At 46.9% G+C, this 17,778-nt stretch overlaps 1 protein-coding gene across 5 annotated transcripts in view; it reads right to left on the reverse strand.

The window, feature by feature from the left end:
* Positions 1–1,505: 1,505 nt before the first annotated feature.
* CDK18 (cyclin dependent kinase 18) overlaps positions 1,506–17,778 on the reverse strand; it is a 46,767-nt gene continuing 30,494 nt past the window's right edge. For all 5 annotated transcript variants that reach the window (XM_027871286.1, XM_027871285.1, XM_027871282.1 and 2 more), the window contains 13 exons: positions 17,513–17,638; positions 16,037–16,093; positions 15,134–15,248; positions 14,766–14,860; positions 14,123–14,185; positions 10,927–11,050; positions 10,648–10,768; positions 7,231–7,328; positions 6,826–6,931; positions 6,098–6,140; positions 5,479–5,569; positions 4,391–4,468; positions 1,506–3,754 (listed from right to left, as the gene is read on the reverse strand). In XM_027871286.1, coding sequence (XP_027727087.1) covers positions 3,720–3,754; positions 4,391–4,468; positions 5,479–5,569; positions 6,098–6,140; positions 6,826–6,931; positions 7,231–7,328; positions 10,648–10,768; positions 10,927–11,050; positions 14,123–14,185; positions 14,766–14,860; positions 15,134–15,248; positions 16,037–16,093; positions 17,513–17,638 — 1,152 coding nt within the window. In that variant the 3' untranslated portion in view covers positions 1,506–3,719. The remainder of the gene's footprint in view (positions 3,755–4,390; positions 4,469–5,478; positions 5,570–6,097; positions 6,141–6,825; positions 6,932–7,230; positions 7,329–10,647; positions 10,769–10,926; positions 11,051–14,122; positions 14,186–14,765; positions 14,861–15,133; positions 15,249–16,036; positions 16,094–17,512; positions 17,639–17,778) is intronic.

Here is a 17,778-nt window from a genome sequence, read left to right on the forward strand (position 1 = left end):
TGGGGACATTTCTAATTGAGAAGAACCAGGAAGAACTTCATAACTATTTCCAAATATTTGAATAAGCCAAAAAACCTGGGAGATTAATATTGTTCTGCTTAGCCCCAGAGGGAATAATTAGTAACAATGGGTGGAAACCACAAAGAGGCAAATTTAGATTTTTTGCAAAGGGGAAAAAAAAATCCAAACCTACTTGTGAATAATTATAGAATCATCCAAAGATGGAATGGGCTGCCTCAGGAAGTGGGGTATTTCCCCTTCACTAAAGGTCAAGCCAAAGCTGGAAGACCCCTTGCAGAGGGGATATTTGGTCAGGTAAGGGTTGGACTGGATGGCCTCTGAGCGTCTGTGACTATGAAATACCTTCTCTGCTTCCAGGCTCTTCCTTCTTCTATCTATACAACATACATCTGCCACAATGACTTTCCTCCTTGGCTTAAAAACATTCAGTGGCTGTCACCCTTTATATAAGCTACAATGTTTTTTGCTTGGCTTATGAGGCTCCATAATCTGCCTTTAACTTCCCTTTCTAGCTTCGTTTCACATCACCCCCACTTCCTTCTCAGGTGATGTTCCAGCCAAACTTGACTCATTTCCCAAATTCAACATTCCATTTACCACCTCTGGGCTTTTGCTTAATCACACTTCCTCCCTCCTCCCCCAACTCCTCCTCTCAGAATTCTCATCTACCAATGAGAGAGCATTAGGGCAGTGTTAAGAGCACTGGGTTTGGAGCCAGGGACTTTCAGTTCAAATTCCAGTTCTGTTATTTAATATCTTCATGACCTCAGGCAAGTTACTCTTTAGGTCAAAATTTCCCAATCTATAAGATGAAGGGGTTGGGCTACTCTAAGGTGCCTTCCAGCTCTGATCCTTCAAAGTTCAGTGGGAGTGTCACATCTCTTCAGTTATTCATGCTCTCTCATCTCACATTCCCCTGTATTTATCTATGTTCTTTTTTCCTGAGTAGAATGTATGCTCCTTGAAGGCAGGGACTGTTTAATTTTTGTTTTTCTATCCCCAATACCTAGTAGACAGCCCTGTACATAGTAGAAACTTAATAAACATTTGTTCATAGACTATATGGAAACAGAGAAGTGAATACCAGATAGTTGGGGGAAAGAGAGGCATCATGGTATAATGTAAGGAGCATTGGGTTCTGGTGTCTTGAGGACCCAGGTTCAAATCCCAGGTCTGACACTTATGACCTGTATGACCTTGGATAAGTCATTTAACCTCTCCTGCGTCCCATTTTCCTCAGCTGTAAAACGAAGCAGTTGGCTTAAATGACCTCTTAGGTCTTCTATGACCCATCCCCCCTAATATCATAAGCTATTTGTGCTGTCTCCCCTCCCCTATTAGACTGTAAGTTCACTGTAGGTCCAGGGCTTATCCTAACCCAATCCTTTCTCATCATTGCTACTGAATTAATGGTCTTCATACAATGAACAGTGACCAGAACCTGCTGCTTCTTGCTTTCCAGTTTCCCAAGCCATTATACCCACTTCAGACTTGATGATTTATTTCTGGCCCTTTGCTTGGTTGTATTCACAATACAAGGTCAAGCTGTCAGGGAACCCTCTTTGTAGAAGAGGCCTTGGGATATACAAAAATCAAACTCTTTCTTCATTAAAATAAAAAAGATAACAATGCCTGCATAGACCCTGACACCCACCCGTGCTCTTCGCACACTCACATACCTTTCCCCTTTCTTTGGAATCAACCTGCTAAAAAAAAAAATCACCTTGTCTTCAAGGGATCATTGGCTTCTTTTTGTACAATATGTGTTAAATAGATTATCTGTCTTTGCACTGAATCACAGGACAGGAGACAGGACGTTCACAGTACGGTTCAGGGAAGGAGGGGGGAAGGGGTAGTTCCCAGGTCCTCTGTCTGGGGAGAAGCAAAGCAGGAGAAACATGGCTCAAAGGGGTTGGTCCTTTGGTGGAGCAGGGGGTGTGTGACGGGAATTCAGGGATAGGGCGGGTGGTTCTCAATACCTCAGGTGGCACAGAGGTGGGATGATATAAAGTATGTCCCTGGAATTAGAGGTGCAGAGAATGAAAGACTTGGACTGGGGAAATGGAGTGAGGAGAGGAGGATAGTGCATCCCTGGTACAAGATCTATTTACCCCTTCTAGAAAAGTGTTTCAAGTTTAGGTTGCTCTTGGGGGAAAACAATTGGCCTTGGTGGCAGGGAAGTGTTAGAAGGAATAGGCGGGATCCCTTCATAGAGAATAGTCCGAGGTCAGGAAAATCTTTTTTCTTCCCCTGTGGCTTTTGTACTGGCCCCATGACTGGTCCTGTGACTGCTCCCTGTCCATGACCATCCCCTGGGGCGACTTGTATGTTGAAGATGGTCAGGGGCTTAAAGATAGCACAGTACCCAGAGTTGACTTGGTGCTGTGGCCAGGTGGAGTAAGCCCAGATATTGCAGGATAGAATGAGCTAACAAGGGGTGATGGCCCAGAAGGGACCCTGGCTCTAATGGACACAGAGACCAGGATTAACCTGGTTTCTTCCTGCCCTGCCCTGTGTCAGCAGATGGGGGTAGGGGGCAGGTAGGATCAGATACTCATATTCTGATGCTGAATATAGATAGGGCTGTTGAGAAAGGAAGTAAAAGATAGCCCACAGGGGACAGGGCCAGTGGAAGGAGAAGACTTCCTAGGAACAATAAGTTCTCTCCCACCCTTCAGTTTAAGGAAGTTTCATTCAAACTCAGTGGGGCTGGGGTGGAGTGGGCAGGAAGAAACAGGCACCACCAGGAAAGCCTCTTGCTATATTTGGTATTAGAGGAAGGTGCCATCCAGTAGAGGCCACTGGGCACTATACCCTGTCAGGGTAATAGGGCTACTAGAAAGGGGGAAGCAAACAACCTTGGAGGCAGAGCTAACAAAGCCCAGTGGGGGCGATGGGGCAGGGAGGATAAGGGACTTAGGGGTGCCCAGGCACTGAAACCCTCCTATCATGGCTAGGGATACCAGTTCTCCCCAGGCTGGAGAGAGAAGCTGGTGGGGTTAGGAAACAAGGACCTTTGGCACAGAGACAAGTGCCCAGGATTCTAGGGTCCTGGGGAGGTTAGAACATCCCTTTCTTTAACTGTAGGGGGATAAAAGAAATACAATTGTCAGGGATTAAAGGAAGCTATTCCGTGCTTCCCACAGAGGCTGGCGAGGAAGGTGCCAATGAGCCAGCAGGGGTGTGCATACAGTTTACCCTGCCTGTGTCAGGGGCGTCAGCCAAAATCTGCCTGGTCAGACAGGCTTTGTGCAAAGCAGCCTCCAACCCAGGAGAGGTGGGGGATATGGGCCAGCCAGTGTTCCATCTGGGATATTCCATCTTCCCCCAGCCTGAGCAGATGGAAGAATCCTGGCACATCCTTTCTTGCCTCATTTCCTAGCTTGGCCTGCCAGGCTGGAGCTTGGGTTACCCACCTTTAAGATAGCCTTGCAAACCATGGTGCTCAAGCCCCAGGGGCTGGGGAGAAGGAGCTGGGGGGTGGAGCCAGGACTCAGAGTCCCCCAGGAGAGGTTTTCTGGAAGGAAGGGGAGGGGCCACACCAGCAGCCAACAGGGCTAATGGACTTCCCTCCCATGCCGCTGGGACCCCCAGTCCTCTCAAGGCAACTCTAGGCCCCCAGCCCTAGCCCCCGACAGTTGTGCTGGGTGTGTCTCATCACTTTCATGGCCTGTGGTGTGGCGATGGGGACGTCTAGCTCAGAAGATGCTTTGCCTTCGGCTCTTCCCACGGCCTGAAAGACAGAATAGGGGAGAGAAACAGAGAGTGAAGTCAGCAAGGAACCTGGATTCAGGAAAATGAAAACTTACTTCTCAAAATGAGAACCCAGACCCTGGGATAAGGGGTATTGACAGCAAATTGGATCTTTGTTAGTGAAGGAGGAGAAGGGAAGATAACATGCTCCAGGAACTACTCAAGGGCACTGGCCTCTCTAGAGGGCTGAGGGGATCAAACTACCAAGAAGATCCCAAGATCAAGTGATCTCCTCCAAAGGTGGTCTCCCAACCCAGCAATCCAGAGGGGCTGTAGTGCCTACTGACAGAGGTGTCTCACTGCATCCTTATTAGACAGTATCAGATCGGGAGCCCTAAAGGGTGGGATTCACTCTTTTGGGGGAGGAGAGCTCGTTTCGGGGCTAGCACAAAGAGAAACTGAGGAAAGGACGAGCACGTGGAAAGAGTTGGGAAATGAGATGAGGGAAACCAACCTACTCCCTACTCCTCATTAGATGGATGGGGAGCCTACATAGGGTCCATTCTTCCTCCAGACAGAGTATTCTCAGAGGACTAGGCATTGACTGAAACATATCATGGATCACAACTGCCCCCCAGGTGAGGAGCAGATCTGGGGGAGGAATCAGGTACATTACCTGACTGCTGGAAGGATAGGCCCCGGTAACCCGGATCCTTCTGGAGCTGAATCTCCTTCAGAGAGAAGATGGAGGCAGCTGTGGGGTGACAAGAGACAGAAGAAGGATGGAAGGAACAAGAAGAGAGGGGAGGGAAGACAATTAGCATTTATATAGCACCTACTGTATGCCAGGCACTGCACTGAGTAATTGGCAAATATTATCTGATTTGAAACCTGGTAGGTAGGTACCATTATTATTCCCATTTTTCCAATGAGGAAACTGAAGCAAACACAGATTAAGTGACTTGCCCAGGGTCACACAGCTAGTAAGTGTGTGAAGCAAGATTTGAACTCAGGTCCTCCTGACTCCAAGACCAGAGCTCCGTGCATTATGGCACCACCTAGCTAACTACACATCCCTAGCTCTGCTTCCAGCAGGCACCTAAGTCTGTTTCTACTTCTAGCCCCTCGTCAACAAGTGGTTACTAAGCACCTACTATGTATAGGGAGCTACAGCTCATACTCACCTAAAAAATCTTTCTTTACAAAGGATGGATTGCTGGGGAGGAAAGGAGGGATTTTGTTTGGAAGTGAATGCAATGTAAAAAATAAAACACATCGATATCAGGGCTTAGGACAATGTCTGGCACATAGTAGGCATTTAATAAATACTTGTTGATTCACTGATCATTAGAAATAAGACAATTTTTTTTAAAGAGAAAGTATGTCAGACAAGTCCATTCCTTATATTTTACAATTAGAGAAACTGAGGCCCAGAAAAGGAAAGTGACTTGCTGGAGGTCCCATAGCTAGTGACAGAATGAACTAAAGTTTTGGCTTCCAGTCCATTGTTTTTTCCATAATAACATCCTGGCTCCTGACACAGAGTCCTTTAGGCCCTTATAGGATCATGAATTTAGAGCCAGAAGACCACTGAGTCTGACCCCTCTTTTTTTAAAAAACAGATTAGGAAACTGAGGCACAGAGCAGTTAAATGACTTGCTTAGGGTCACATAGCTGGCAAGTATCTGAGACAGGATTTGAACCCGAGTCTTCCTGACTAAAAGTCCAGTGTCCTGCCATGCTGACTTCTCTAGACCCACTTACTGTCAGCGAGTTGATGCACACGCTCCCCCAGGGCACCAAAGTAAGGGTGTCTCAGGGCTTCCTCTGCTGATATCCGGCTCTTGGCTTCATACTGAAAAGCAAAGGGTCAGAGTTATAAGAGGACCAGGAATGTTGGGAAGGATGGCAATTAAGGGGCAGTAGTGACAAAGATGGAAAGGTCTCAATGTGCTCAGAGAAAGGGGACAGATGGGATCAAATATTTTCTGGGAGAGAATTCCACCCCTAGGACATGGACCACAGGATTCAAAGCATGAAAGGACCTTAGAAATCATTTAGTTCAATACCCTTGTCTTATAGACAAGGAAGGCGAGGCCTGGAGGGGAAAAAGAGACTTGTCTATGGTAGCAAGTAATGGATCAGGTCTCTTGACTCCAAATTTAGAGCTCTTTCCACTACCCCACACTGCCCCCCGTCGCAGACAGATATACGGAATCCTGGTGGTCTGAGAGGACAGGGAGGATATTCCATGGAATGAGGAGGATGAGACCCAAAGGAGGCAGTGATTAAGGCCTGAGCACCACCATCAAGCTCTCTGAAGTTTCAGGTTTGGCTTGCCTGCTACGCTTGGACCCCAAAGTCCAAGCCACTGGCCACTCACCAGGAGGAGACTGGTAAGAAGGTCAATGCCATCTGTGTCCAACCTGTAACATGACAATGTCCAGAAGTTGAGGCGGGGAAGAGTGAGCTGGCAGAGGCCCTGTCCACCCACCATATAGCTTCATGGCAGTGGAGAGGGTTACAGGACCTAAGGCTCAGACTATACCCATATCTACCTAGGTGCCATGATCATAGACTCAGTTGGAAGGGATTTCAGAAGTCATTGAGTTCCATCCCCAATTGAGGAATGAATCCCCTCTACAACATATGGTTATCCAGTTTGAAGTCCTCCAATGATGGGGAGCTCACCACCTCAATTTTTAGACAACTATTTAGACAATTATTAGGTTCTTTCTTATGTTGAGCATATATCTGCCTCTCTACAGCTCTTACTCATCGACCAATTGGTTCTGTACTCTGGCAGAAGCCTTCTTGGTTGACAAAGGTTACATATGCTGGGGGAGGATGAAGATACTTGGGTCTAATTTCCAGCTATAGCACAATTGTTTAACTGGACTCTGTTTCTACCTACCTCAGGGTTGGTGTTATCATCCTGCATTAGAATATGAACTCTCTGAGGGCAAGGACTGTATTGCTTTCTTATATTTCCATCTCCAATGCTTATCACAGTCCTTGGCACATAGGAAGCACGTAATAAATACGTTATCTATTTATCTGTCAATGTATCATCTCACAGAAGGAAGGGTAGGGCTTGAGTTGTATGGGTACCTGGGAGCATGGTTGATGAGCGGCTGGGGTTTGTACCGGGGAAAGTTGTAGTTTCGGAACTCGGGGAGGGATGTCACTCCTGGCCAGGTCTCTTCTGTGGGGGTCCCTAAAGAGATGACATGACAGGGAAAAGAGAGATGTGGGCATCAGGAGCCATAGAGGAGAGGGCAGGGCCAAGGCAGCCCAAGTAGAGAGGACTAGAGGGTCAGGAGGTAGAATATGGATAACTCTATGGAGCCCCCCAATCCTACAGAGATCATGCCGAGAAGGGGACCCAGGTCCGACAGGTGAGATCCCACAAAGACGATCCTTGTCTGTGCTTGGAGGGGAGCTGAGCCCTTCGTGGAAGGCCTAGGCTGAGGTGCCCTCTGGTGGTGAGAGGCAGATAGTAGGCAGGGCACTTACCAAGCAGGCGGAAAATAAGGTGCAATTCTTCCTTGACAGTGGAGCCAGGGAAGATGGGCCTTCCAGTGGCCATCTCGTAGTGGATGCAGCCCACACCCCTGTGGGGGACAATTAGGGAGGCAAGTCACTGGAGGTGGGCCTGATGGAGCCCAATTTTCTCCCTGGGGAGGGTAGGGGAGCCATACAGAGGTCATCCTTTCTACAATAAATCATACTGAACCAAGTGATTCCTGTGGGATGGGGATGTGCGGCAGTCAGGACGAAGAGATGAATTCCTTCAACAGTCATTTTATTAAGCACCAATTCTGCGTAGTCCTCTTCCCTTGTGCTCAGTGCTTAGGGCCAAATGGAAGTGAGACCCGAGATACGGAGTTTAGTTCAAACACAGTTCCTACCCTCAGGGGGCTTACAGTCTGCTTCTGATGTTTATTACCTGTGTGACTTTAGGCAAGTCATTTAATGATTCTGTCTAATTTACCCATCTGTAAAATGATGGCAATGGACTAGAGAGACTTTAAATCCCTTCCAGCTCTAAATCTTGAATCCTAATTCCTAAATCTGGTCTATAGTAAAGAGGATAAGCCATCAACATCATTTTTTTTTTACATCCAACTCATCACAGTGGCTATTCTAAACCTTCTATTCTCTCCTCAAGATTCTCATGGGTCCTCTTAACTCCACCTTCTCACCTCATACTTCAATGAAAAAATCCAGGCTTCATGAGGCTCCCAGAGCTTCACCTTCTCCCCTTCTCCTCATATCACATCTCTCTGACATCATCCCCCACCTTCTCCTCCTTTACTCCAGTCTCTGATGAAGAGGTGGCCCTTCCCTTGGCCAAGATCAACTCTTCTTCATGCACTTTCAGTCTCTTCCCTTTCAATCTTTTCCACCAAACTGCCTCCACTATCAGCCCCATTCTTTCTCTAATCTTTAATCCCTCGTTACCTACTCGATTTCTTCCATGCTGATGACCAACTGACCCACCCTTGGGCCTATCCTAAACCCTTCCAAGATCCTACCATCCCCTAGAGATATCATCCTATATGTCTCCTTTCTTTTTCATCTAAACACCTTGAAAAAGTCATCTACCTTAGGCACATCCACTTTCTCTTCTCCTAGTCTCTTCTAGACTCTCTGTAACCTGGGTTCAGTCCTCATCATTCAAATGAGCTTGTTCTGGATGAAAGTTATACATAATTGCCAAATCTAAAGGCCTCTTCTCAATCCTCATCCTGCTTGACCTCTCTAACACTGTTGGCCACCAACTCTTCCTGGATTTTCCTCCTCTTTGGGGTTTCATGACACTGTTCTCTCTCTCTCTCTCTTTCCGTCTCTCTCTCTCTCTGTCTCTCTCCTCCTCTGGCTTGTCTGAGTCTCTCTGTTAGTTAACTTTGCTGGCTCTTCATCCATGTCATTCTCATTAACTATTGGGTATCCCTCAAGGTTCTGTCCCAAGTCCTCTTCCCTTCTCTCTTTCTCTGCTTTTTCATTTGGTGATCCCATCAGCTCCCATGGATTCGATTATGACCTCTATGCAGATGACTCCTCCTGTAGACTTACATATTTAGCCCTAGTTTCCCTCCTGAGCTTCAGTCATGAATTATCAACTGACCATTACTAGCTGGGTGACTTCAGGCAAGTCACTTAACCTCTGTTTGCCTCAGTTTCTGCATCTGTAAAATGAGCTGGAGAAAGAAATGGCAAACCATTCCAGTATCTTTGCCCAAAAAAACCCAAATGGGGTCACAAAGAGTTGGACACACTTGAAATAATTGAGCAACAAAATTGCATATTTCCAACTAGCTATCCACTAGAATTTCAAACTTGACATGAAAAAAACGGAGCTCATCATCATTCTCCTCAAATCCATACCTCTTTCTAATGTTCCCATTTCCGTTGAGGCCACCACCATCTTCCCAGTCAGTCACCCAGTCACAACCTCAGAGTTATCCTCATTCTTACTCACTCCATATATGAAATTAGTTGCCAAATCTTATCATTTCTGTCTCCATAACATACTTCCACATATGTCCTTTTCTCTCCACTCACACAGTCATCACTCCTAGGTGTGGACCTCCTCACCTTTCTCCTCCAGTGTTTCCTAATTAGTGTCCCTGCCTTAAGTCTCTCCTCACTCCAATATATCATCCATACAGCTGCCAAAATAATTAAGGTCTGACTCCACTACCCTCTCTCTATCTACCCCCTCACCATCCTACCAAATAAGTTTCAGCAGCTCCCTATTACCTCCAAGATCAAATACAAAACCCCGTTTGGCTTGTAAAGCTGTTCATAACCTGGCCCCTCCCTACCTTTCCCATCTTCTTACCTTTGTCTCCCCTCCATGCACTCTATGGTTTAGCCATATTAGCTGTTCCTCACACACACCGATGCCTTTTCCCTGATTGTCTCCCACGCCTGCAATGCTTTCCCTCCTCACTAGACCTTGTAAACGCCTTGGTTTCCTTCAAGACTTAAGATTAAATGCCATCTTATGCTGTAAGCCTTCCCTGGTACCAGCTGTTAGTGCCTTCCCCGCCATCTACTCTGAAAGTATCTTGTATGTGCTTATTCACATGCAGGTTGGCTCCTCCGTTAGAATGTAAGCTCCTTGAGGGCACGGACTGTTTTTGTTTTTGCTTTGTATCCCCAGCATTTAGCATGAGGCCCGGCATATAGTTAATGCTTCTAAAATGCTTACTGATAGACTCATTGAATGCATAAGATTATTAGGTGAGAGACAGAAAGACCTAGTGGATAGAGTGCTGGATTTAAAACCAGGAAGGCCTTGAATTCAAATTCTGACTGCTTCTTACTAGCTGTGTAACTCTGGGCAAATCTTTTAACCTCTCTGAATCTCAGTTTCTTCATCTGTTACAAAGGGAATATGGATGCCCTCGTTTGTCCCTTCCAGTTGATTCTATGATCTGGGTTCTGACGTATACCGCCTGTGTAACCCTGAGCAAGTCACATCTTCTAAATGCCAAAGTGCTCTTTAAGAACAGAGGAAGTTGGGGCAGCTAGGTGGCCCAGTGGATAGAGCACCAGCCCTGAAGTCAGGAGGACCCGAGTTCAAATTCAGCCTCAGACCAAACACTTCACACTTACTAGCTGTGTGACCCTGGGAGAGTTACTTAACCCCAATTGCCTAAAAAAACAAAACAAAACAACAACAACAAAAAAAAAAAGCAGAGGAAGTTAATGGAACAATGGATAGAACACTGGACTTAGAGTCAGAAAGATAGGAGTTTGAATCTAGCCTTAGACACTTACTAGCTGTGTGGCCCTAGGCATCGCTTAACTGCGGTCTGCCTCAGTTTCCTCATCTTTAAAATGGAGATAATAACGGCACAGATTGAGGCTCCCCCTCCCCAGACCCCTGAAGGCCCCTTCCTCCTTCCTCCTCTCACGTACCACATATCGATGGGAGTAGAATACTCAGTAGAGCCCAGCAGAACATCAGGAGGCCGGTACCATAGGGTCACTACTTCGTTGGAGTAGGTCTTGGTGGGCACTGACTTGGCCCGGGCCAGGCCTGCGGACAGAGGGGTAACTAAACTGTCTGTCTGACGGAGACACCCTCTGCTGCGCCCGAGTAAGCCACCCCCATGCTGCTACGTGGGAGAGGAGATGGAACTGGATGTGCCCCTGGCCCGGCCCGGCCCCCTCACCCTGGCTGGCTCCTGCCCTCACCGAAGTCGGCCAGCTTCAGCTCTCCCTTGTCATTGATGAGCAAGTTCTGGGGCTTCAGATCCCTGTGAAGGATCTTCCGCCGGTGGCAGTAGGAGAGGCCCCGGAGCAGCTGGAACATAAAGACCTGGGGAGGGGGGAGGGGTGGGAGGACAGCATTCTAAAAGGCCAGTCCGGCGAGCTCAGCAGTCTCTTGGGGGAACGTGAGTCATACGGTGTCCAGGGACGTGCGTGAAGAGAAGGAAAAAACCATGAGCCCTGGGGGAAACCAGCCGGCCTCTCATTCGCCCTCCGCCTGGCCCTGGGTGCTTTCTGCAGTGGTCAAGGTCAGGAAAAGTGGCTGTCTTTGGAAGCCCAGCTGTGATGCCAGGATGTATGGAGGTAAGGACAGTTTCCAGCACAATATCACCCCTCCTCCTTGCTGACATTTATATAGAGATTTAAGGTTTGCAAAGCACCATTTATACATAATCTGATTTGAGCCGCTCAGGGGAATGGTGGATAGATTTGAGTGTTGAGTCTAGAGTCAGGAAGACCTGAGTTTGAATCCTGCCTCAGGCACTAGCTGTGTGCCTCTGGACAAGTCACTTCACCTTGACCAGCCTCAGTTTCCTAATCTGTGAAATGGGGATAATAATAACACCTAGCTCCCAGGAGGTTTGTGAGGACTGAATGAGATAGCACACAGAAAGGGCTTTGGCAGGGAGGCATCCAGCAATGAGCTGTTAAGTTCTTATTATGTGCCAGGAGACACGCTAAGCTTTGCATGCCCTGAAGTGCCCTTTAATTGCTAACCGTCATGATTCTTATTATTTGATCCTGACAACAACCCCGTAAATTAAGCATCACGGTCATCATTATCCTCATTTTTAGATGAGGAAACAGAACGAGAAGAGTTGTGTGACTTGCCCAGGGTCACACAGGCAGTAAGCATCTGAGGCAGAGCCCAGGTCTTCCTGACTGCAAGCACAGCCCATGCTGCTTCTCCAGATGAGACCAGGAGGGGGCAGACCAGTGTCTGAGAGAGTGGGTGGAAATGTACAAGGCAAGGTTGCATGCTAGTGAAAGAGACCGGCTGCTTTAAAAAAAAAAAAACAAAAACCCTAACTAAACACACAAAAACCTATCTACCAAGCAAAGGACGTCTCTTTCACAGGAGCCCCCTTGGGAGGTTGCAAATTTATTTCAAAGTTCTGGTTCTTGCAGCAATCACTTTCCTTGGGACTTCTCAGCATATTCTTTTGAATATATTCAGTAGTGGCATATCTTTCTATTCTGAAGGATGGGTTTTTTTTTCTCTCTCTTTAAAGAAAAAGAAAAAGTAAAAAATCATGCAGCTCCAGGTTGGGTGATGACAGTAATAATAATAACAAGAATAATAATAAGCATCTATATAGCATCTACTGTATGCTAGGCACTGTGATAAATGCTTTATAAATATTATTTCATTTGATCCTCACAATAACCGGGGAGTTAGGTGCTATTAGTATTCTATTTTACAGTTAAGGAAACTGAGGCATAAGTTAAATGACTTACCCAAGGTCACACAGCTAGTATCTAATATGAACTCAGATATTCCTGACTCCAGACCCAGCATTCTACCTACCACACCACCCAACTTCCCTAAGACACCCAGGCATTGTGAGTAAGGTAAGTAATCTTACTGGGTGTCCAAAGTCTGTGTCCAAAATGAGCTATGACTACAAAGCAATGGACCTTTTTTTTCCTGTTCTGTTTTGTTTTGTGCACATGAGAGCCTGGCAAATGAGAAGAGTGCTTGGGGACCAGAAAACCACCAGGGTTCTAAATCCTCTTTCTGACAACTATTAGCTGTGAGCCTGGGCTTCTGCTGACTCATTTTTTCATGTGTTAAGTGGCAAACTAACCCCCCGTATTACCTACGTCTAGGGTTGTTGTGAAGGTTAGAGGAGAAGAAGGCACGCTAAGGGCTCTGGGAACCTTAAATGTTTGCAGATAAATGTTAGTTACTATTATTAGTAGGGCAGCTAGGTGGTGCCATAGTGCACAGAGTGCTGGACCTGGAATCAGGAAGACTCATCTTCCTGAGTTCAAATCTGGCCTTAGACACATACTAGCTGTGTGACCCTGGGCAAGTCACTTAATTCTGCTTGCCTCAGTTTCCTCATCTGTAAAATGAGCTGGAGAAAAAAAATGGCAAATCACTCCAGCGTCTCTGCTGAGAAAACCTCAAGCAGGTCCCAAAGAGTCAGACACAACTGAAACAACTGAACTGTAACTATTTTTCTAGGGCATGTAAGCAGCTCTAAGTGCTGTTCCTCATACAGCTGAAGCCACAACAGAGCTGGAATGTGAGTAGAGCTCCCCCAACGGGTGGCTGGGATGGAGACAACACTTATTTGGATTTATAAGCTCTGGCATACTTAGTTTGTTTTCAAAAGTCTGGTGCAGTGCATATAGCACCATCCTGGAAGTCAGGAGGACCTGAGTTCAAATCTGACCTCAGACCAAACATTGACACTTAATAGCTGTGTGATCCTGAGCAAGTCACTTAACCCCAATTGCCCCCCAAAAATTTTTTTTAAAAAAAAGTCCGTCTTTTAAGGGAAGGCTTAAAGGAGCTGATGACCAAGGAACCAGAATAACATATCCATAGTGACTGCAATAACAGAAGTGCAACCAAAGGCAACTGTAGTGGCCAGTCTTGGAGAAGAGATGAAGAAAGGCAGCTCCTCCCTGTCAGTAAAGAGGTGGGAGGCGATGGGTACAGAGTGCTGCATATGCCGTGAAGCAAAACAGAAGGACAGTGCTTGTGCTGAACTGACTTTCTTTGTTACAAGGGTAACTAGGTATGGAACTAGGGTAACTGGACACGTCCGAAAAGGACTGATAAACAAAAGCCATCAATGAATGTTAAAGAAGAAAATTAATGGGATTATTAATAGACGTGAAAGTACAAATGTGGAAGGGGACAAATTCAGTCAGGTGCAATTGCTCTATTGCTTAGCTGTTTGCAGAGAATGTACTCCGTGGAAGGAGTGTTTGGGTCTTTGCTGGGTTTGACATCTAAATCGAAACAAAATATATCAAATTTTTAAAAAGTCAGTCTTATGTGTGTCAGGTTAAGTACTGGCTGGAGGCTGCTGCTGCAGTCTTCTTCCTGCTTTCCCTGGGGGCCTGCTTTGGTGAGGTTTGGGCCTGGGCTCAGGGGGGTCCTCACCTTGACATTGTGCATGCTCATGAGGTTCCCGCAGTGGTCCAAGTAGTGCTTCAAGTCGCTGTCCTAGAACACAGCACCTGGCTTGCACCCACTCCACAACAGTCAGAAGGACCCTGGCACCCCAAGCTCCAGGGTAGAAGGCCTTAGCTAGGCAGAGCCTGGTTGGGGAGGGAGCTGGAATACTTTGTCCTGGCCCTGCCTCATCTCTAAACCCATCTCATCTGGGTCTGGAGGATGTGGGACCCTGCAGAGCTAAAGATTAAAGGCTCTCCCAGCCAAGGTCATCCGAGAGGAAAGAGGCAGGGGTGGGGGTCTACGAAGGAAGATCATTTCTTCCTTCTTTCTTTCTTTCCTTCTTTCCCTCCTCCCTCCCTTTCTGCCTACTCTTCCTGTTTTCCTTTCTTTCTTCTCCCCTCCGTTTTCTTCCTTCCCTCTTCCCTCCCTTCCTTTCTTCCTTTTCTCCCTCCCTTCCTGCCTTATTCTCTTCCTGTTTTCCTTTCTTTCTTCTCTTCTCCCTTCTTTCCTTCCTTCCTCCCTCCCATCCTTCCTTCCCTCTTTCCTCCTTTTCTCCCTTCCTTTCTCCTTTTCTCCCTTCCTTCCGCCTCCCTCTTCTTCCCTCCCACAAGACCGGGTTCTGTCTTACCAGGTACTCAAAGACAAGGGTGAGGGATCGTTCGGTGTGGATCAGGTCATGCAGGGTTACAATGTTGGCGTGTTTCAGGTTTTTCAGCAGGGACACTGTAGGGAGATGAGCACATTTGGGTCCTCCAGGCCCCGTGCCACTCTTTTTCCCCTGGGATCTTCCCTGGGCTTAGAGAATCCTTACTCTGTCTCAGGACTCAGCCATCCCATCACTCCCATCTTCTCTTGGGGGCATAATGCCAACTCTTACTCTACCACCACAGGTGTCCCTCCCATGTCACAAGGTGGCATAGCAGCATGCCCTGGGGTGAGAGGTCTCAGGAGGGGCCCTGGCGATGAAGTGAGGCATCTAGCCCCGGATGCTTATACCCTCCCGGATGGCGGTGCAAGGAGCACCCTCCTCATGCTCCAGTCGGATCTCCTTCAGGGCCACCAAGTTCTCAGTGAGTTTGCTTCGCCCTTTGAAGACGGTGGCATAGGTGCCCTGGAAACAACCAAGGCACATTCAGGTCCTTGCCCTTCCTGCCAGCTGTAACACTGGCTTAGAATTCATAGCCCTTCTTTCCATGCTTTACCTCCAGGATCATGGAAAACAAACCCACAGGATACAAGAGTTTGGGTCCCAGCTGAGCCATGGGCACCAAGTGAAGCATTGTCAGATAGGGCAAGTTTTTTTGTTTTTTAAATCAAGATCTCTTTTGCTAGACATATATCCCAAGGAAGGCAGAGACAAAAAGAAAGACCCTCTATATACCAAAATATTTACGGTGGTACTTTTTGTAATAGCAAAAAACTGGAAACGAAGTTGATACCCAATGATTGGGGAGTGGGGAAAAAAATTATAGTACATGAACCTAGTGGAATATTATTGTTCTGTAAGAAATGATAAATATGTTGAATACAGAGAAGCATGGGAAAACGTATATGAAGTAATGCAGAATGAAGTAAGCAGAGACAGGAAAACTATACACATAATAACCCCTGCTGTAGGAGATGGTTACCTGGGAGAAGGATGTAGATTGTCAGTGAAGGCAATATCAAAATGAAAAATACTAATACCAATTTTAAAATGAATTTTTAAAAAAAGACTTAGATCTGAACCTGGAAGGTGGACTTCATATATTTCAGATTCTATCACAGGCCTTGCCAGACTCGCAAAGGCTCAGCCCTTAATGAGTGATGCTCTTCTTAATGACAAGGGCAGCGTTAATCAAGTCCCTTTCTTGGAGGGTCCCCACCAAACCTCTCTCAATGCCTGGCTCAGTCTCTTACCTCACCTAATTTGTCCAGTTTCACATACGTTTCCAGTTTCCCAAAGCCGATATCTGACTGAAGAGGGAAGAGGGAGAGAGGGAGAGAGAGAGAGAGAGGGAGAGAGAGAGAGAGAGAGAGAGAGATGTCATCCTATAGGTATGCCATACCCACTGGCTATCCTTAACTTTCTCCAGTTAACTTGCCCCCACTAACCTCACACAAACTCCAGTCCCTCGCTAACATCTCTACAGTAGGAGGGGGAATGAGTCACCCTAGGCAGTATGGTGGGACAGAGTACTGGATTTGCAGTCAGGAAGATCTGCAAGTCACTTACTTTCTCTCAGCCTCAGTTTCCTCATCTGTAAAATGGGGATTATAATAGCACCTCCTTCCAGGGTTGTTATGAGGATGTATAAAGAGCTTTGTAAACATTAAAGTGTTATATAAATGCTCCCTATTATTATGATCATTATAATTGCATGGTGGGAGCAAATGATGCTAAGGAGGGGAAGGAAAGATTTTAACAAAGAGATTATAAACTCTGGTATGTTTGTTAAATCATCGTCATCGTGGTCATCCTTCCACTCTAACTCTGAATCACAGAAGGGACCCTCCAGAAAACCCGACTCCCAGGTTTATGTTCTATCAGCTAGTTTATGGACCTCCCCCAAAATGCCCTGAGCTATCCCATTTGCCCTGGAAGTATAATGGGAGAGGAACCCAAAGTTAGTATGGCAACTTTCCACATCCCCTGCAGGGGAGTCATTGCACAGCTAGGGCTTCTGAATGCCAAGGAACCCTGAGGGCCTCTCTCACTCACCCCAATCCTTCAGCCCTGCTCCCTTTCCCCTCAAGTTGGGCTGTCCAATAGACTTAGGGCTGAATGCAGTTAGGGGCATGAGCTCAGTATTACAGGAGGCTGTGTGGCTTCTAGTCCTCAGTCAATCATCAACTAGATGTGTGATCTTGGTCAAGTTGCTTAAAGTCCCTAGGCCTCAGTTTTCTTCTCTGAGAAATGAGAAGGTTGGACTCAAATAGCTGGAGTCAGTTTGAACGGGCTAGAGCTTATTATTAAATTGTCAGTGTGAGCATTTACACATCTGAGATTGGCAAATTCTATAATGGTTCTGTTGATTCTTTGAAAGTGATGGAGAAAATGTTAATAATGCACTCTCCCCGCCCAACCCCCCTCCTTGACAGCCTGTTGTTACACATTTATCAGCACAAGCTGGGACTCAATGATTATCTTTAAAAGCCTTTCCAAACCCAAGAGGCTGTTTTGATGACCATCTGCCTGTGTCCTGCTTTGACCAGCAGGTGGAGCCAGAGGCCAGATTTCTCCTGAAAGGGAATTTGCTATCAGTCTAGAAAGTGGGGACTGAGTCAGAGGTCCCTGCCTTCTCCCACAGGGACAAATGCAGGCTGAAAGCAGGACCTTCTCTGGGGTCTCGTGGGGGTGTTCTGCCCCTCCTCACCCTCTGTGGAGGGACTCACTAGGGATGCCCGGCGGGACATTCTGCTGAGGGGTTTGGGCAGCTCTGGGCTCTCCATTTGAAGCTTCTGTAAGAACTCTGGTGGCAGGCGGATGTCCATGGGTAAGGACAGCCGTTTGCTGACATCCTGCAGGGGAACAAAAGGAGGGTTTCCAATGAGACTCTCAGGGAACTGGGAGCCATGGGAGACTGCAGCCTCAGCTCGCCCCCTCCAGGTGGGCTTCCCACACCGGCCACACACACATAGATATCTTCAGAGGCACGGAA

Source organism: Vombatus ursinus, unplaced genomic scaffold (genome assembly GCF_900497805.2).
Source record: "Vombatus ursinus unplaced genomic scaffold, bare-nosed wombat genome assembly UNPS02014798.1, whole genome shotgun sequence".
In the NCBI taxonomy this organism is placed as follows: domain Eukaryota; kingdom Metazoa; phylum Chordata; class Mammalia; order Diprotodontia; family Vombatidae; genus Vombatus; species Vombatus ursinus.